Genomic DNA, 21,559 nt, shown 5'->3' with positions numbered 1-21,559 from the left:
GTAAAGAGATAGCTTCGAATTTGGGTGTATCAAAACCAAAGCAAAATATGATGAAAGTAAAAATAAAATAGATAAACCCCATAATTTATTATACTATACCTGTTCACACTGAAACACTTATCACAATATTCTGTGGATCTATATTAAAAAAACCTTGTTAAACTTTGTGACATATTTCCATTCTTTGGAGGTCAGGTGCGAACGAACACCCCATAATGTTATTATACCATATTTCTTCAAACTGAAACATAATTATCAAAGTATACTTACGCAGATAGATATGAAAAGTGTTTATTAAAGTTTGTGCCTATTTCCATTCTATGGAGGTCAGGCGCGAACACAGACCCCACAATTTTATTATACCATCCCTATTTAAGTTAAAACATACTCATCAAATTATTATTATTTACATCTATATCAAAAACACTTGTAAACGTTTTTTTTTTTTTTTTTCATTTAAAAATTTTTTATTTCCATACTTCGTGGACCAGGCGCGTACGCAGACCCCACAATTTTAATGAACCATCATTATGCCATATCAAACATATCCATTCTTGTGTCTCGATACATTTTCTATCATTATATGTAATCAGTTTTCTATAATAGTCAATCATATAGGAGCCTATTCGTAACCAGACACACACAGACGTTCAGCTTTATATTATAGATATATAATTATTCTTTTGGTGAAAAAGTTGAGTTAGATTTTACAATTTTCATTGTAAATAAATTTTTAGTATGAGCAAAATATTTAAAACAAAACCTTCGTATAAGACAGAGATAGTTTTGATTTCTCTTCCTATCCTGAGGATTTTGTGAACGGCGGGAGATTTTTTTTATCATTCGAACGCCTTTATTACTAAAAATCTTTTCATAGTGATACTTTTTGTTGGCAAGCATCTGCAAACCTTGTACGCATTTCGTCGACTCTACCAATTATGTCTCGACTTTGGCAATCAAAGTTCAACTTGTTTCGACTGATTACGTTTGCCTCTTGATGCGCGGATATCACGTGCGATTACGTGAGGTCAAGATTGAAAAGCACCGGGTTTACTGACCATAAAATTATGCTGTCTCCACCGAGTGTAAGTTACACCTTTTGACATGTGAACTTTCTCTAAAATACACCGCGATGGCGTCCACAGTAACCTAACCGTTCGCCTAACGCCGAGAGCTCTCTGCCCCTTCAACGCATAATTACAAATCAGATTTACTCTTTACAGAAACTCGTCGATCTTTTCCCGTGACATTTGCTCACGTCTATTTACAAAATAAAAAACAAAAAAAAAAAAAAAAACATACTTCGTGTCGTCGTCGTCGTCGTCGTCGTCGTCGTCGTCGTCGTCGACGTCGTCGTCGTGGTTGCGATACTTTCCAAATAAATCATAACCATTAGCATCGATTTTGCGATACGAGAACTAGAAAAAAACATAATAGTACGAGCAGTCTCTGTTTTCACATTTTTCAGGGAATATACGCTGGTTTTTATATTTCTATAAGGATTCCTTCATACCCCTTTGAATTTTTATCATTTTAGGGGAGTCGTACACCTTCACCAAATATTGCTCTTACGCAACTTTCACTTTTCATGAACATTAAATTTCTAAAAAAAAAAATAAAAATGCAAATATATTTTTAAAATGATTAGTTTTCGAAAAAAATAAAGATAAAATAATTCATTTACTTTTATTCATAAGAAATGTCTGCATGGGATATTTTTTACTTGGTAAACTTATGATTTCACTAGAAAATTTATCTTACTTTTATTAAAAGAACAACTTTGGATTCTGATATTGGATTCAGAATTTTAAAAAGTTAAACTTGCAAATCTGAGATATGTTTCTGTTTGCTCTGTAAGTTTTTAACTGGCTGCTCGAAATTCGCGTAAATTGGATGTTGCGTTTAATATAGTTATATGCAATCCTGAAATTTGACGCAAGGGCCGTATATGATGCCGACTTCAAATATTTTTTTTTTTTTTTTTTTCAAATACTTTTGAAGTGAATAAGGATCGCTGTAAGCGTTAGTAAAGCTATTGACTACAAAAGAAATATGCTGTAAACATGCAGTTGCATTTTAGTTTGTTGCATAGTTGCAACACATGCAAGTTTGTTGCATAGTTGCAATACATGCAAGTTTGTTGCATAGTTGCAATACATGCAAGTGATGAATATTGAACTAAGAGAAGAGAAACGTCTCAAACAGATGGGAAACATATTTGCTTTGTTTTTAACGATCTGGAGTTTGATTTCTTCTTGAAGAAGTTAATGTCTTTTAAACGGGAGATTCGTGCCTCAGAACAGTAATATTTCTACAGATGCGGGGTTTCGACTACTAACTATACCAAATCCGATATTAATTTCGTGAAGAGTGTGTTTGTGATTTTGTTACCAACGCCTTTGACTTGAATATATGGGCCTTTCGAGGTTTTCATTTGTCGTGCTGTACATCTGTTTAGCAGTAGGGATTGCAACAGACCTGTGTCCATCAAGATCGTAATTGTCTTTCGTTTGGGTAAGAAATATCCCTTTGATATAAATCGTTCATCCTGTTAGCCACCACTACTACCAATGGTTTGTTTTTAGGTGTCTTTGAATTCCCTTTGCTGCCTATTCCAGCCAGACTGACATATCATGGGTTTACTTTTTTGTCCGTTTATAGTTCGGTTCAATCAATCATTTTCACTAAGGATGTTGGCAACCTTCACGTTGTATTTCGATGTACTTTGAGTTCATACAATAAGATGATTGATCGGTTACTTATTGCGTCACGATTTCTGTCGCGTAGGTTTAAATTTTCCATACGAGTATTACGAATAGGAGTATGTATCGCAAATCTATTTTGCATGGACTTTTCTTTTTTATGCGCCAAAATCTACTTGTCCGCCATGACGGCAATTTCATGGACGATCTCTACCTTTCTTTCATTTAAATAGGTTTTGATATCATTCGACACATAATTTCTCAATTTGTCTATTAGGTTTAATTCTTTTGTTATTTTCTGTGTCTTTTGATGCATCTTTCTATTAGAAGAATTGGACCTACAACTGTGCATCCATTTTACTATGACTTTTAAACTCTTGACGATGTATATACCTCCGTCATAAGTTTACAAGCTTAAGGGATCTTTCTGTGTATGGCTTATGTTGAATAGATGTAAAGCTTTTTTTTCTGGGAATTCAGTTTATTTGCAACGAATAAGTTTTGACCTTTTTTACATTGGGTTAGCAAGTTTAACATAGACTTTTTCATGTTTAGTTTTGAGTTTTAACAACTTTGTCAAATTGTGTTGTTTTTTCCGGCACATTTTGTTAAGGGGCGTTTGTTGCCTACAGAGATGTACCCTGGAAAATTAAAATCTGCTTCTTTTTTTTTCTTTTTTTTTTTTTTAGTTTCTTTCCGAAGAAAGTACGTTCGTCCAGCATTTATAGTGAAGAAAGGAGTTAAAAGACCATATTGCGCTTGCATGAGTTAAATATGAAGGAGGAAATGCATAGAAAATGACGAAATGGATTTAATTTCTACTTGCATAGATTTTTTTAATTTTCTAAAACATGTTTAGAATGTCACAATATATAATTTTACTATATTATATACCCGATATTTGAATTCTTCTTTCTGCTCATGAATATATGAGTACGCAGATTGAGGAACATCAAAAGAAATTATTTGACGAAAAAACTGTTCTTTCCATATAATTGTAAAGTGATTTTTCCATTGATCAGTTTTATTTAATTGAAGTCGTTAATATTTATATATTCATTGTTTCCTTCTATTTCCAGGTCCAAGTGTCTGGCACCAGAACTTTCCAAAAGCTGCCGGAAAACGGCAATCTCCAATCAACATTGTATCTGGTTCCTGCCAGTCTCATAGTTACAGCCATCCATTGAAGGTGGACTATTCGCCCGAAGCTAACCTAGAAGTTACCAACAACGGATTCACTTTTTTAGCGACAATCAAAGGAGAAAATAGTAAGCGATTTCAATCGAAAAAAATTACAAAAATTGTAAATCTTATAGTTCATAATTATACCCTAGAAATAAGACATCAGAATCATCTAACTTATTTGATACGGTAAAAAGTGCTTGAAATACAGATTACATAACTGAAGTTATGGATATAGTTTTGATTTTGTGAAGTTTTTCAAATACGCCATAAAGAAGCGGACTCCGTTGTGGCGTATTTGAAAAAGAAAATACTAAAACATTTTGAATCGATATTATTTTTCTGTCAGTTACTTGTGGTTTAAATCGTATTAAAATGAAATCTAAAAAAAGGTATGAGAGTTTTACCCCGTTAAGAACTGCTTGAAATACATACTACTATGATAAGAACGTATGCAACTAAACACTCATGATTAATGATTGACGTCTTGTGTCATTTCATAGAAACTACATTGGAAATATTAGTTTGAATAAAAATTTATCTATCTACTATTGTTGTACACATAAGTTTAAGAAATAAATAGCTTAATATTTATTTCAAATACTTAATTGTTTATTTGATAGCCGAAATACATACAATATTTTATTAAGGTCGTAAAATTATGCTGCTATGGATGTCAATAATGAAAACTTTCTCTGAAATCTTCCTTCTAGAAATGTTTGAACTTCTCATTTAATAATGCAATTTTCATATTTAATCAAACTGAAAACTCAGTAAAAAGACGTTTTCATTCAACGTATATGTCTGTTTCTAGGCATTTGCGGCGGCCCGTTAGAGACGACCCCTTATAAATTGCACAGTTTCCATTTCCACTGGGGCTCGGATGATTCACATGGATCGGAGCACACAATTGATGACAAGGCTTATCCCGCCGAGGTAAGTACGAAACAATTTATAGCAGAGAATAAAACTGATTAATATAAACGGAAAATACAAATGATTGTGAATTTCGTACAAAAGTTTTTATTTTTTTTAATGATTGACACAAACTAAATGTTATGGATTTTGAAAATAATACGTAAAATAGAAAGAAAAGTACATTTCGGTTTCTCCGAGTGAAGGAAATTTTATATATATATATATATATATATATATATATATATATATATATATATATATATATATATATATATTGTTCACAATCACGTCATAGTATATCATTCAAACACAATAGTTTTTGAATATATGGTTAAGTGAAAATTTTAGTAATTTAGAATTGCTTTAAAGCTTCATCGTTCACTCATTTTTCGACCAAATTTCAACCAATTATTACAATTTATAGATCACCTTCTCAGTGATTTTTTTTTTCAATTTTCGTTCAGTAAAACAAAAGTGATGATGAATTTTCTGGTGTTCAAAATCGTAAAAATATTTAAGGAGGTAAGCGACTACTGTTGCTACTAATTCGCTGCTGTCTCGAAAAGAGAAGTAACAAGTGAAACAAAGAGAATGAAAGCATGAAAGGGAGATAATTGGGGGATTTTATTGAAAGCAGACGAGTGCCGTACATTGTTATTACACATGTGTTTATGGGTGTAAAACAAAGACTGAAATTAAACAAAGAACAGATGAATTTATTGGAAACCTGGAAAAATCATGGATTACAATAGAAAAATGCGAGCATGAAAAGTTAAGCTTAAACATGGAAAAGTAAAGAACTAGTTGTTAAAACTGAAAAAAAGGAAAAGATACTCTAGTAAAAAATATGATATATTTATAATTTAAAATTAAGCAACGTTAAGATTTTTTTTAATCCAATTTATAACATAATCACACAATTTCTTTCTTAATGGTACAATATTTTAAGTTATGAATTTATTATATTTTTTACTGGAATATTTTCACCACTTTTTTCTTACGAAAATCAGAATATAATTTTATTGAATCATGTTTAGCATTTTTGTCAAAATTTATTGCATACTTTTTATTTTGGAAAATGTTGAAAGTGTAAGAAATCTTTAAAAAAATTTAATTGCAGATCTAAAATATTTAAATTTAATTGCAGATCTAAAATATTTAAATTTTAAAATATCTAAAATATTTAAATTTAATTGCAGATCTAAAATATTTAAATTTTAAAATGGGAGCTGATGTTCTTTAATATATTTAAAATACCACGAAAACTTAAACTTAGAGTGTATTTATGGATTGATGCCTGGTACTTATAAATTTCATGAAGTTCATAAAGCATACATAAAACAAAACTAAACAAACTTACGTCATTAACTTCATCCCCTAATAAATTTGTCAGACTAAATATGTGAGTATAATCTCTTTTATAAGTAAGCAGTGTTCACACTTATCCTCTAATGAACTAAAGTTATTAATTTTATTGCATACACTCACATAACTCTTTTCCTATTCAAGCAATAAATGTTACCTAAATTAAGGTTTTGAACAGGTTTTATTTTTTTAAACTAACTCTAGTTAGAATAGGTTCGGCCGTCTCATCTCTGACAATGGCAAAGAAAAATGACCGATACGAATCTAATTTGCAAATGAAATAGCCCGATTATTGAATGGTAAAGGTATAAGTAGATGAATGGATTAGCGGCCGATGTCACATAGGTGGTAAGTGCTGGGTCACGTTATTTCTATAACGTTGGTGGTTGTAAACGTAGACGTTAATTAGGTTGGAGAAACAATTCGGTCAGTCTGGTCGCTCTCTACAATTAAATTACGTCGAATTAAATGCCGTAACAAGGTTGGGTTGAGTGAAAATAAAGTTGTCCTGAGAAGTACGGGTAAAGCATAAAATTGTAGTTAACAAGTTGTCCTGAAAAGAACAGGGTTTCTTTTGGTAGGGACGAATAGAATATCAGTGTCTGGCAGGGAAGAGGAATATCAGTTTATATGATCTGTTCATGGCCTGCTTGAGTCAACGGTTTGACATGTGAGATCAGTAGAGATCCCTAGGTGCAAAAAAAGCCTTTTATTCCAATAGTTTCTTCCTCAGAACTGCAAGTCTTTTGAACTCCCTTCCGGGATTCTGCTTTCCCAACTGTACTGATATGCAGAAGTTCAAGTGTAATGTGAACAAACATCCTTCTACTCATCTCCCTTCATAATGTCCCCGCAAATTATGTCCCTGATAGAAGCCCCCTACTTCAAAGTGGCACTGTGCCTTGTGTGCCTTAGACAGCCGAATGAAGTTCTTAAAATATCATTAGGAGCAGCGGATCGAAATACACAGGATATTAGCAGGTACATAAACTGAATGCAGTAGTTGGAAATAGTAGAAGAAGCAATTGTATAACTTGATAGCTGGACCAGAGCTAGTTACAGACAGGCATAGTTACAGACAGGCATAGTTAGGGCTATTAAACTGTACCTACATTACAAGCCGATAAATAACTTGAATCAGTAGTTAAGTATGGATCTGACAAGATACGAGTTGGGATCTGAAGATATGGCAGAATAGAATTTGTATTTTATGTTGAAACTTGTCGGATTTGGGAAATATCTATTGTAAAACGGTCGACGACAAAAGAAGGAATTTGGCAGAAAATTGCAACTAAAGTGTTGTTATTTGTGAAATAAATATACTGAAAACGAGAAGGAAAAGGTTATGCTTGGGTTTTTTAATACACACCAGTATTTGATTGTGAATATGTTAAATTGTGATTTGAACTTTTGTCCAATTGAAAGTGTTAAGGTGAAAAACACCATTCCGTTACAGCTACTGCTTCAGAAACTAAAAACAAATTTCAAAAAATGGTAGGAAACTGAAAATAACAAATAATTATCAGATTGATCGTATGAAGTAAGGACAGACCATGACGCAACAGATGATTTGCTGCAAACAACTCCATTAACTGACTCGTTTTATCGACAGTCCAATGTCCTAACAGAACAAACCAATAACCATATAGCGAAATACAACCACGATTCCTTTACAAACTTATTTAAGAAGCTGGCCCGGTATAGACAAGCAAAACAATACAAAAATGTACATGAAAAACATAACTTTCTTGTAATCTTCCCAGGGGAACATGCATTTCTTTCTTTTCCATTTTATTTTTGCTCGTTTTAATTTATTTCTTTATTCTTTTTGTTCGTACTTAACATTTCCTGTAAAAGAGAGAATGAATTAAGTGAATAATAGAACGGAAGTGACTTAAATGTACTTCCTCTTATAATAAATACGTACATCCTTGTGTGTTCATCATCTTGCTAGATGCTCGACACGTACACCACGTAATCGTATTTCACTATCGTTTATAACTAGAACAAAACTTACATTTAACTTTTGGCTTCATTCAAGCGAGACATGTGCCCAGGCATTGCCCGGGGAAATCGAGGAACCAAAGAAATCCCTTTTTCTCTATATAAATATTAATTATATTTTTTATTATTAAATTATTAATTATATACATTTAAACGTTCGTATTATTTCACAATTTACAATGGATACTTTTCGTGTTAGTAAGGGGAATAAATAGTAGTGTCGGTAATACAGTGTAAGAAATGGATTATTGTATAGGATAAAATTTATTTGTGAACAAGGTGCGTTTTCTAAGTATTATTCATAAGAATTTAATTAGAAAATTATGCGATTATTGTAAGAACCGAATTTTAATGCAGAATATAAAAATGTATGTATCAGAAAATCAGTGGTTTAAAAAAAGATGCGACTTAAGTGTACCCCCTCCAAAAAAGAAGTTGCTGGAGACTGAAAAGTTTTTATTTTTTAGCGATATAATTTGTTGGTAGTGGTAGTGATTAATGTTAATAGCATAAACACACGGTGTAAGATGAAAAATTGATCCTAATAATATTTCTAGTTTATTTCTTTGCGATGAGTTAAAGAATGATGACTCTATCTCTATTTCTTTCTCTATCTCGCTCGCTTTTTACATTCCTTTTTATGCTGAAGGAAAAAAAATGGCGAACAATATTTTCACCAGTTTTTATTTCCTCCCTTACTCTCTCTCTCTCTCTCTCTCTCTCTCTCTCTCTCTCTCTATCTATCTATCTATCTATCTCTTCCTCCCCCTCTTTCTGCATATATTCTTCCTAACACACACTCTCTCTCTCTCTCTCTCTCTCTCTCTCTCTCTCTCTCAACAAACTTTCTACGGCGTCAACGTTATATGCAATTTTTATTTCCTTTCTCTCTCTCTCTCTCTCCCTCCCTCTCTCTCTCTCTCTCTCTGTATATATTCTTCCCAACTATCTCTCTCGTTCGCTTTTAGAGTTCTTTTTCTGCAAAAAAAACCTTCTCTATCTCTCTCTCTCTCTCTCTTTCTCACTCGCTTACTTTTTACATTTCTTTTTCTATAAGACTTACTTTTTACAGTTCTGTTTCTATAAGACCATCATCCCATGAATTATTCCTCCCTTTTAAGGGGATGGAACTAATCCTATGGGGGAGGGATAATGTATCTATTCTGTTATCATGAGGTCATCTTCTCAGGAACTGCTTTCTCCTTTTTATTTTTAGTTATGTACTGTATTATCTATTCTGTTGGTATATCATCCTCCCAGGCATTAACTCCTTTTGGGAGGATGTGGATTGTGTTCGTTCGACATGTCAGTTATTTCCTCTTCCATGGCAGTCAATATGTATTCATTCACCATATCTTTTTCCCCATCAGAACAGATATATGCGAACGGAGGAAGCATAGTCTTTTATGTGTGCGTGATATGTGTGATGTGCCATTTTGTGTGCGGTGTTATAGTGAATTGTGAAACAAGTGTTGCGCAATCCTAATCACTCCTCTCCTGAGCCGGCACTGTTTGATTCCGATAACAAGGAGAGGTCTAGGATGATTGGAAACAATGTTAAGATAAGCGGAGAGCACATACAGCACCTGGTATTCTCAAATGGTCACCCATCTTGTACTGACCAGGCTCAACAGTTCTTAACTTCGGTGATCTACAACAGCGTGATAATACAAATTTATTCTCACATAAACAGTTTGTCGAAAACAAACGTGAAAAGCGCGACGAAACATGTAAAATGCTACAAGAGAATACAAGAAAGAAAGAAATAGATTATTGATGCAGTATAATCCAATAAGATTGCCAGGGTTGTAAATAGAGAATAGAAGTGGTTTACGTTTTGTTTCTTTTTTCTTTTTTTTTTTTTTTTTGTGGGGGTTGTTTTTGTTTTGTTTTGTTTTTGTCTGTTTGTTTGTTGTTGTGTTTTTTGTTTTGTTTTGTTTTGAGTTGATTTGTTTTTTGCTGTGGTGTTCTTTGAACCACTTTAGTAAGAAAACTGATTTCTAATGGCCTTAAAGGACAAGTCAGAAAAAGAAACTTCTTTCGTTCTCAGTTTTGTGCATTCAGATGACCAAGTTTTCTCACTTCTAACAGGAGTGTTTATTTGGCTAAAATTAGAATGTCGAATGCCAATATCGAACAGAATGATTCCAGGGTTGATCATTCGGATAATTCTGAAACATTTATCGATTTCCATGTATGTTTTTGAATGGTTTGTTTGTCTATTAATTGCCATCGATTTCGCTTAATGTATCGATCATCTAGGTATGATTCTTTTTTCCACTGTTTTCTCCCCTTTTCCGACAAATAATCATTATCGTTATATGTGTGTGTGTGTGTGTGTGTGCGTGCGTGCGTGCGTGCGTGCGTGCGTGCGTGCGTGTGTGTGTGTGTGTGTGTGTGTGTGTGTGTGTGTGTGTGTGTGTGTGTGTGTGTGTGTGTGTGTGTGTGTGGTTTCTGTTGATGGTTGAATATCTGGTGACATAGACAATGTTTACTTTGTAGCGTCCAAACAAAAAATATGTAAAATGTTTGTGCGCATGTAAATACACGCAGAATATCCGGTAAAAATAATTGATAAAAAATATTGGACTTGATAAGTGGTGATTCCCTTGTAAAAAAAAAAAAAGAGTGTTTAAATTCATCGAAGTTGTACCGAAATCCAGAAAGTAAACAGCATCAGCAATAAAATGAAAAACTGCTAACAAATTTATTTGTTAAAATATTTTATCTCGAGTGCAACTGTGATTTCATACTCAAAAAAGGTGTTCGTTTTTCATTCATTATTTTTTCAAACCTTCTCAACAGCTTCACTTGGTCCATTGGAATTATACGAAATATCCTGATTTTGCTGAAGCCGCAGCGGCCGAGGACGGCCTATCTGTTCTTGGGATTTTCTTGAAGGTAAGATAAATACAATCAAGGTTTTAAGTTGAGTATGACTCGAATAAAAAGACGTGACAACCTTCATTGACCTTCTCTACCGTTTACAATCCGAAGAGTTTAGTGTCCTTTGTTTCAAGTCAGATAAAGAAACCTTATTCTCTCCTGAAACAATAGAAATTTGATCTCAGAAATGTAAATGGGCATAATTAAATTCTGCTCAGACGATCACCAGTGAATAAAAACAATGAGTTTTTATTTAAATTTCCGGAAGTTTTATCAATTTTCCTTTTATTTTTTTCATAATGAAATAATAAATATTTATATTTATACGCTTGCGCCCTCCGGCCTTCTTCATGTGTGTAGTTCCTATTTAGTTGCTTCCTCGCGAGAATAATTAAACAAAGTCGATGCTTTTGTGAGGAAAATCCAGCTTCCCCCAAAAGGAGCATTCTGGATTGGAGCAAAAATAAAAAATAAAAAGTTTATAAAAATTTATCCTTCACTGACCAAGGACAGAACAGATACTAAACTTTGTTCTTAATAAAAAAAAAACTTTGAGATGTAAATATGTAAGAAACATGAACATTCACACGTAATCATCATACTGATGTTGAAATATGGAAAAACATCAACGGATATAAATGAACCTGAAGAAGGCTGGAGAGCACATTGATCGAAACGTAGTATGACTATATGCTTTAATGTAGACAACGAAAAAACCTACATAAATAATTTTTTTTTTTTAATCATCAAAACTTATCTTTTGTCCTCTGTTTAACAAACCTTGAACAGAAACGTTGCGTGGGTTGTGAAATTCTGCTTTTGCGACTTTAAATTTAATTTTCATAAAATTCCAGAGAGAAAGTATTTTGCGAATATATCACTAAATTTCTCATATCTCGTGGTTTCCAAGTTTGCTGTATAGTTCTGACAGATGAGCTGCCTCGATAATTGAATAACTCTGCATGATGGAGATTTTCTTGTGTAGATTTCACTTTTATTTAACAACAAAACAACAAAAAGCTCTATTCAAAATGAAACACTTTTCACCTGAAAAAAAAAACGATTCAAGCAAAGGTGGTGAGATGCGAAATATTCATTTTCTTGAACTTGTCGCTTTTCCACAAAAAATCGTTGATTTGATTTCTTATGATAAATAATCAACTTATTTTTACAATCTCCATTGCGAATCTTTAAATTGATCTTTTCGTTAGAAAATTTGGCAGTCAAACGGAATTGGTACTTGTGATCCTTTAAAAATACAAGGAACTAAATATAATTTGTAACATTTGTCTCTTATTGTAATCTTTTTTCTTGTCGATATGTAATCGTTATCGTTAACATCTGATAATTTATCAAACTGGAAATATTTACAACCTCTCTAATAGATATTTATGACATCAGATGACGAGACTGTCCTGTTGCGACCTTCAAACTCGTCTGACGTTGTCTCAGTTGCTCTGCTATTTCTCAACCATTAGCGGTCTTTCCTGTTGAGAATATATTCTATCAAAACCACCGACTCTCAGACATAGCCAAGGAATCAAAATTACTTTTCTTCAGAGTTCAGACAACAACAGTAGAGTTTCCTTCATTTAAACTTTTATTTCGTTTCTAAAATCCACTGAATTTTCTATCGTTATTAAACATTATACGTAATTATTTTGTATTTTCGGGTATTTACATGTTTAATGTGATTTAATGTTTCTAATATTATACCAGTTCTTATCTTTAGTGTTATCTTCGCAACGTTTTCGTCGATGACCTTCTTCAGATATATCTTATCGAACTCGGGAATCTTTCTGTCGAACTCGGGAATCTTTCTGTCGAAATATCATTATTTAATCCACAGGGATAGCATGCTCCCGTTTTGTCAGCCAATACTGGATAAAAGTCTTGTAATTCGTAATTGTAATTTAAGTCTCACCTACACTGAGGATTGAACCCTCAACCTCAAGAAGAGTGTAACTTACGGCTGAATTTTAAAAAGTCGTTTATCCACTGCGCCTACGAGTCTGGAGAAGGCAAAAAATACGAATAACCAAAAATTCAGAACTATAATATCAATGTCATATGTTATTTATCATTATGTTTCTAACACGTGTGTAGCGCTTGTCGCTAAAAATAGTTATCTCGTGTACAGAGAATAATATATTCTTAACGATTCATAGAAGACTAAGTGGCTGCCAACCATGGAATTGGTATTTGATAGGCATGTGCACATGTGTTTCCCTCTTCGTTCCATGTCGTGGCGTAGCTTACTCTTGACAGTTGTTTATAGAATCTGTGTATAATTTGGAATAAATCCCTGGCGCGTTCCTCCTTTGACTTCCGTCTATATTTGGCTAAAACTAGAATGGATAAACCAGCGTCAAACTGACTGTGTAAAAAAGTAAGAAAATGGTAGAACATAAACAACGGATTTAAAGGTAAGATTGCTGTAAATAAAGGTAAAAGCAGTGACGGCTCGTGCCTGGAGCTGTGGAACTGCAGCACCCCCAATCATTTCTACTCAATATTATCGATACACGGTAAAAATAATACGTTTATTTTTTCCTTTCTATGTGATAATATATCATATTAATAATATATATATATATATATATATATATATATATATATATATATATATATATATATATATATATATATAATCCTGAAGCTTAATGTCGATAACTGTCCCCATATTCATATAAGTATAAAAGTAAAACTTTGGTTGGAGCTGTGAAATTCACAGTTACACATTCTTAGCGAAGTTCGCTTATACGCATGCCCGCTTCAGACGGCGAATGAAAGCTAAATTGGAACTGTCGTTTTCGCATTCCAAACGCTCGTGAAAACCGGTGTTTGCGTGTTTTCGCTTATATTATTATTTTTTTAAAAGGCTTGTTTACAAATGTTTTGTTTTTATTATTATTAAAAAGTGTAAAGTGTTCTTGTAAATAAATATCCACCTTAAAAAAAATCTCACACTTTTAAATGCGATTTAAGCAGACAAAAATATACAATATGCGAAACTTTTTTTTTTATTTTAATTAAAAGTGTTCGGGCTTTTTACCCGTAAAGCTACCAACGTAACTAATGTTATTTTTTCACATACGGCTTATTTTGTTTGTGTTTTTATGTAGTTTGAAATCTATTCATTTTGTGGTAGTTAAACTTTACAGAATAAAAAATATTTACATTTTTTTCTATAGAAAAGCGAAGAAAATTTTATTTTTTAAATACATTTTAGTTAAAAAATGTTTTTAAATGTTGCTCATAGTACAAACATGTAAACTTTTTATTCTATATTTTATTTACAAAGTAAGTTTAGTTATAAACACATTTTTAAATTTTAAATAAAACTGTTATCCAATAAAACCATTTTTAAATGTTAAACTCCTAACTTTACCATCGTGTGCAAGCAAGTAAATTTCAAAGATTTTGTTTTTATGAAAAAATAAATTATTAAAAAATTGTAAATAAAATGTATTTAAAAAAATGTTTTTCGTTTGTTTGCCTGCGGAAACGCCCATAAAATTTATTTAATCTGTAAAGTTTTAAAGAAATATATTTGTATATTTTTTTATTACTCTATAAAGTGTACACAATTTAAAATAGTATTTTTTTTATTAAAATATTTTTGCGTATTATCCCTTTTTCGACGGCTTATAATGGCAAAGTTTAAAAATATTTGTATTAAAAAAAGACAATTTTAATGGCAAGCTTATTTTGTTATACGCCTATTTTTAATCAACAACAAGCTTTTCATAAATAAAAACATTTTTAAATTAAACATTTTTCGTTGATAAAAATCTGTTATCTAAAAGTCATAAAAGTACGATTCAACTCAGTTAGAACTTCCGGTTCAGTTGAATCGCAAAAAGAGAATCACGTAAATATTGTATTCCTTCTACCCTAATTAATATTCTACTAATAGACTGCCTAGTACTTACCTTTCCCAACACAATTGATATAAAAGAATTTAACCATGGCCTCCTTGCATCCCCAAGAAATAACTTCTGTGACGGTAAGTGAACTTCAACAGATTGAGTTTTCACAGCTGCCTCTCCATGATAAAGTTGAAATTAAGAAAAGAGGCCGTTCAACGCCTGATATTCAAATATCTCAGCCAGGCATTAGCAACAACAAAGTGTATATTCGTAGCTTTAATTCTGACTGGTACCAACGGAAAAGTTTGCTTTGCGGCTGTGAACTAAAAAAGGCATTGTTCTGCTTTCCTTGTTTGTTGTTTGGGGGTGATGTAACGTGGACAAAAGATGGTTTCAGAACTATTAGCAAAATGAAAGATAGAACTGAAAAGCATGAGAAGTCAAAAAAGCACGTTGACGATGTAGTTTCCCTATCAATTTTGGGGACCGTAAATATTAAAGAAAAACTTAGTGAGGCGTACAGACTTTCAATCAATCATCATAACATGAATGTTAAGAAGAACCGTGAAATTTTATCTAAAATAATAGATTGTATTTTCTTTAGTGGGAACTTTGAAACTCCCTTACGAGGACATGATGAAAAAGATGATTCAGTAAATCCAGGTGTATTTAGAGGATTAATAAATTTTGCATCTAAATTAGATCCAGATTTAAAGAATCAGTTAGAAACCAGTAGTGTCTTCAAAGGTGTTTCCAAGACCATTCAGAATGACATACTTGACTGTCTTTTACAAATATACCGTGATGAAATAAGGGCAGAAATTAGCAAAGTTTCTTTTGTAGCTGTCATGGCTGACAATACAACAGATGTGTCTGAACATACACAAATGATCATTGTTTTACGGTACGTCTTGGATGAAAAAATACTTGAACGCTTTTGGGGATTCTTTATTCCAGAAAACCAAACCGCTGATGGAATATCAAAATGTATTCTACAACAATTGGATATAATCCTTCAAGGGAATCGCCAAAAACTGATAGCTCAGACATTTGATGATGCAAATGTCATGAAAGGCAAAAAAGCTGGTGTTCAGGCGAAAATAAAAGCAGTTTATAGTAATGCACATTTCACTCACTGTTATGCGCATCAACTTAATTTAATAATGAGGAATGCAGCAAGCATTACACGAAATGCTAGAATATTTATCTCTAACATTTTGGCTATTCCGACTTTCTTTTCTAGATCACCACAGCGTCTGTCCATTCTCAAGAAGCATCTGGAAGTAAGCATTCCACGTCCATCTGCCACAAGGTGGAACTTTAACATATGGACCATAAATAGAGTTCATGAAAATGCTCAAGCATTAAAAAAATGTCTCACTGAAATTCAGTCAACATCATATGTAGATGAAACCGTTGCAGAAGCGACAAGAATTCTGAAATATTTGAACGATGAAAATTTCATATTTTGGTTAGAGCTATTTCATCAAATTATGTCTCATGTTGAAATTATTTATAATCAAATGCAATCTCGGGAAATTAGCATATATAAAGTCAATGAATACATAGCAAATTTCAAAACTGCTATTTTAGAGATAAGAAACTCCAAATACTGTGAAAATCCTTCACAAACACTCAAGGCCGAAGCTAAAGAACTGTGTGACTATATATCTGTTGATATAACGGACAGATATTCTTCAACTAAACATTTAATACTTGCTAAATTGTTTAACAAGAAAAGCTTTGCTAGTTTTAAGAAAGAACTACCTACAGAAGAGATATCCTTGACAACTGAAGCATATCCCATGATTGACAAACAAAAGCTTGAAACTGAGTTAGAAATATTTTATAGTAGGTCAGATATCCATGAGTATTGCAAAGTAATTGATCTCCTGAAATTTATTTTGGAAAACAATTTAAACGATGTTCTTAGTGAAATCACAAAACTCAAAAATTATCTTGACAATTCCCATGACTACATCAGAGGCAGAACGTTGTTTTTCAACTCTGAAAAGAATAAAAACTTTTCTAAGGAGCACCATGGGTTGCGAAAGACTAAATGCACTTGCAGTGCTTTCAATTGAAAAAAAGTTCTTCAGCAGTCATTCAGAAGTTAAGGAGAAAATTATCAATCTTTTCTCACAAATTAAAACAAGAAGAATGGAATTTACTTTCAAATAAATATAATAAGTAAGATATTCCAAATATTTACATCTATTTAGAATTCCTTTAAGTTATTGTATTTTTATACGTGTGCATACGTATAAATTATGTATATTTTTTATGTTTGTTTTATTTATACACAATATTAAAACAATACGCATTTTTTTAAACAGCACCCCCACTAATCTTAGGCACGAGCCGCCACTGGGTAAAAGTAAATTTAACATCAAACATTGGCAAAGTGAGATAATTTCATTGAATTCATTCACTGATCTTAACAGCAATGTGTAATTATTGTATTAATTTGGGATTATTTTGGAGATGAGTAAATTGCATAATTTTTTTTTTTTTTACTATTGTTCTCATCTTCTAGTTGTTGTTTTCACGACGTTTCGGCCAATTATTCCTTCGGTCTTCGTCAATCTGTAAATATGTTATTTTGAGATTTCTCTATTTATTTCTTCCAGAATGTCAAATATTTCTTTGAATTTGAACTCCGTTGAATTTCAGTCGATTTATATAATTTACTTATTTATCAACGTTAAAATAACACCATTGTAAAAGTGCAACATTTTTCTTCCTTACGAAATGTCTTATGCTTAACCATTTCTGCTGATTATCCAATGAAAGTAAGCGTTGAATGTCCGGAAATTTCTGTTTTCTAAAGAAATAACCTGCTTGATGAAATCTATTTGAATAGTAAAAATTCCATGATGGCTATTCATAATGACCTTTTTGTCATTACTATCTGATATCGAGAACCTGACTTGAGTGAGACACATGTTCCAATTGATTTGAAACTGTGTATGTTTTTATCTTGCACAGTTCATTTTTTCAGTGGTCAACAAAACAAGCAGAGTTGATACGTTTACAGATTCATAGTCTGAAAGACGTGTCAACTCGCCTGGTTTGGTTCACATCATGTTTTTATAAGATTCATTCAAAGAACCTTTTCGGTTGCAGACGCACGCCGCTAAAGAGCAGAATATGCTTTTAATAATGTCATCATCATCATCATCATCATCATCATCATCATCTATTCCTATTAAAGTGATACTTTTTACTGAATGTTCTTTCCTGATTTCAGGTTGGGGAACACAGTGCAATCCTTCAAGTCTTGTGCGACGCCATGGATAAAGTCCAAGCATGTGATTCGAAACACACGCTTCCTGAACCTTTTGATCTCCCCAGTCTTGTTGACGGTAAGCAAGCCATCTCCATCATTTAATAGAATATCCAACAAAAGTCATTTTCATTGAGTGCGATAGAAAACTCAATATATGTTGCCTTACGGATATTATTTTCGTAAACTTGGTGATAAAACCTCTCATCCTGTTTTCCGCTTTGTTTAGTTTTTTTGTTTTTTTTTATCTTTATCAGGTGAACATTCAGGTGATGCAATTCAATTTTACACTTACCCTGGTTCCTTAACCACACCACCTTGTCATGAAAGTGTCACGTGGCTCGTTAGCAAAAACATGCTTTCTTGTTCCTCCGAACAGGTAAGTGAATTGCGTTCCATCTGTCTATAAAAATCGCATAAAATATTGTCATTTAAAATAATGTCATTTAAAATATAGTCATTTACTTTCGGACCGAGGTCCTCAGTTTCATCGTGAACTTCATAACATTTCTTAATTCTCATATTTCATTATTTTGTGATAAAAATGCAAACATTGGCAATTTTAAATAACACCGCAGATGTGCTTGGCAATGCCATGATGTGTGAAGGAAACACCCTTTTCTCCTTTTATGATTAGATATTTGCATATTATACTTATTAGCTTCTTTATTTTCTATTTTATACATACATTATTATACATATATTATACACATATTATACACATAGAAAAATAAAATAATTTTGTTCTTGTGGAATGAGAAACTAATTATATGTACCACTGTGTTCTTTATTCTCAAACTTTAACAGCAGCAGTGAATGTTGTTTTTATGTATGGACTCTTGATTGGACAAAATCTCATATTCAGTTTTCCTTTCTCTTTCTCATTTCCTAACGGAGACAACACACCTTGGCAAGCAGCACACATCTATGAGACATTCATGAACTGCTGCATAGCAACAACAGATAGACAGCGCTCTTTAAATACTTTTGTTGTGCATTCGATGACAAGCAAAAAACATTCAAAGACTTCTTTTAGGCAGATTAAACACAATATCTGTTATAATCGATCTTAGGGGGTAATCCTCACAGGAATTACCCTTTCCCAAAGCAAATAAATATGGTGAAAGGTTTTTTGTCATAATGAAAAACAGCATCAGTTCGGAGGGGGAAGCCAAGGAAACCTGGGAGAAAAATGAAACCTGGGAGAAAAAGGTAAAGATAGACTTAAGAAGGATAGATAAAAACCTGACCAGAGATAGGCTAGCTTAGAAGTCAATTTCTAAAAGTAACCCAACACTTGTAAACATATAAAAGGACATTAAACCAAGTATGATGATAAACTGCTTGTTCATAGCAGAAATTCTTTGAATTTTCAATATGTTTTTCAATGTTTGCCTTTTACACAGAACAAGATTGAAAAGTTTGTTTTTATCAAATTATTTTTTAAATGTTAAATTTAATTATTACATTTTGTCATTATTTATTTAACTTAATCGTTAAAAAATGAATTTTCTTAAGGTGTAACGGATTGGAACCCTGCAGTGGCAAAGAAAAAACGCATAATAAATGATGTATATATAATAATAAATATGCACAATGTGTCATTATAGTGGTGTATATACAAGCCATAATATATGTACAATATATGCGCATTAAACATGTATGTATAATTTATGCTGGGCAGTCATGTGAACATATGATTGTCTATGTAACATACTGTGTGTGTGTGTGTGTGTGTGTGTGTGTGTGTGTGTGTGTGTGTGTGTGTGTGTGTGTGTGTGTGTGTGTGTGTGGAGGGGGTGGGGTAACCCAAGACAGTTCACAGAAACATCAAGAAACAGTTTGATAAAACATGGCCGGACTACTAACCTCAGTTCAAGTATGTGGTCATTAACAGCAAATATGAATATGTGGTGCACAAGAAAAGAGACATACCTTGTGTTCACTGGTTCCTTTTATTCGCCAGCAGTTGGTAGTTCTGTAATAAAAAGTTTTCCTTTGTTATCTATATCACGAATTTTTTTTTGTTTTGAAACTTTGTGTCATCTGTTATGTCTGCAGTCAATTTATTGTTTATACTCTTATTCAGATCAATTGCCATTGATCTTATTTATATTTTTGGAATCCTTTGAGATGAAGCTTCATAATTTGTGTATTCATTTTTTTTTACTGTTATCCTCATCTACAGAGTTCATCCGTCATGAAGAAGAATGCCAGAGAATGAAACAACTATGAGTATGAGAATAACAGCCCACAAAAAATGAATACACAATTCTTGTCACATATTTGGTTTGCATCTATTTAAATTAGCTACGAAAACTGCATAGCTAAACTAGCTAACGTACTTGATTCTTTGCCACCGTAGGGCCCCAATCTGTTCCAAAGATAATGTTTTAATCTCTAGTTATAGCTTCCCAAAACTTTTTAATCAATGAATATTTGCTAAGAATTTTAAAGTGGAAAATTGTATCTATTGAATAGAAATACTTTCAAATTTCGAATGTAATTTTCTCCTTACTATTAACGATATAAATATGGCTGATTTTTAATGTTATTTGTTTATTTTCAGCTTACTCATTTCCGCGATTTGATCGGCAAAAATTCGGCTCCACTTGTTGATAATTATCGCCCCGTCTTGGATGTTGGCAACCGCTGTGTGTGTAGCTGTAAATAATTCAACACATCATGCAACACAATCGATTTCATGGAACACAAGCCCCTGGTCCCTCTCGCTAATTTTAGTTGGAAAACTTACACTTCCCTGCTCTTCTCCATGAAAAAGATTTAATTCAACCAATCGAGTACTTGAAACGATTATCAATTTAGCTTTATTGAAACTACTTTTATAAAAATAGAAAAATGATTTTTAACACAAATTCCAATCTGATTGTTGTCTTTTACAACGAAATAGTAAAACCGATTTAAAACATTTTTACTAATTGTTTATTATTTTTTTGGAAACATTTTAGGTGGAAAATTTTTTTTATGTCGATGCAGAAATTACTTTATTATTAAAACATTTGAAAATTAAAAGTTATTTGATCTTTTTTTTCTCTTTTTGTTCTGAATCAACTCTACTTACTTAAAAATATTTGTATTTTTATTTTATAGTTTTTATGTTTAAAACTACCTGCTATCATTCAACACTTTTCTTGTGTGGATTAGTTTGTGATAAGTGTGATCTGAAAATTTCCAAAGTCAATAATTTTTTATTGAGATTGTCGGACTGACTTCCTCATCTTGGTTGTTATAGTCACAACGTTTCGGCCGTTTTGCCCTCCGGCCTTCATCAGGTGTTTTGTATCGAACTGGGGAACCATTTGTTAGGAGTCTCGAACCCAACC

The 21,559-nt window shown here is 32.4% G+C and overlaps 1 protein-coding gene across 17 annotated transcripts in view; it reads left to right on the top strand.

Moving 5' to 3' along the window:
• The window catches only part of LOC145252676 (carbonic anhydrase 2-like), a 242,182-nt gene extending 220,930 nt beyond the window's left edge, over positions 1-21,252 (top strand). For 16 of the 17 annotated variants that reach the window (XM_080112487.1, XM_080112490.1, XM_080112474.1 and 13 more), the window contains 6 exons: positions 3,782-3,970; positions 4,699-4,820; positions 10,977-11,072; positions 18,180-18,294; positions 18,473-18,594; positions 20,785-21,252. In XM_080112487.1, coding sequence (XP_079968613.1) covers positions 3,782-3,970; positions 4,699-4,820; positions 10,977-11,072; positions 18,180-18,294; positions 18,473-18,594; positions 20,785-20,889 — 749 coding nt within the window. In that variant the 3' untranslated portion in view covers positions 20,890-21,252. The remainder of the gene's footprint in view (positions 1-3,781; positions 3,971-4,698; positions 4,821-10,976; positions 11,073-18,179; positions 18,295-18,472; positions 18,595-20,784) is intronic. The other variant, XM_080112491.1, reaches the window with a different exon arrangement.
• The last annotated feature ends 307 nt before the right edge of the window (positions 21,253-21,559 follow it).

The sequence above is a fragment of the Euprymna scolopes genome, chromosome 29 (assembly GCF_053919585.1).
Source record: "Euprymna scolopes isolate OS-2025 chromosome 29, ASM5391958v1, whole genome shotgun sequence".
Lineage (NCBI taxonomy): Eukaryota > Metazoa > Mollusca > Cephalopoda > Sepiida > Sepiolidae > Euprymna > Euprymna scolopes.
This window is presented reverse-complemented; position numbering and strand designations above follow the sequence as displayed.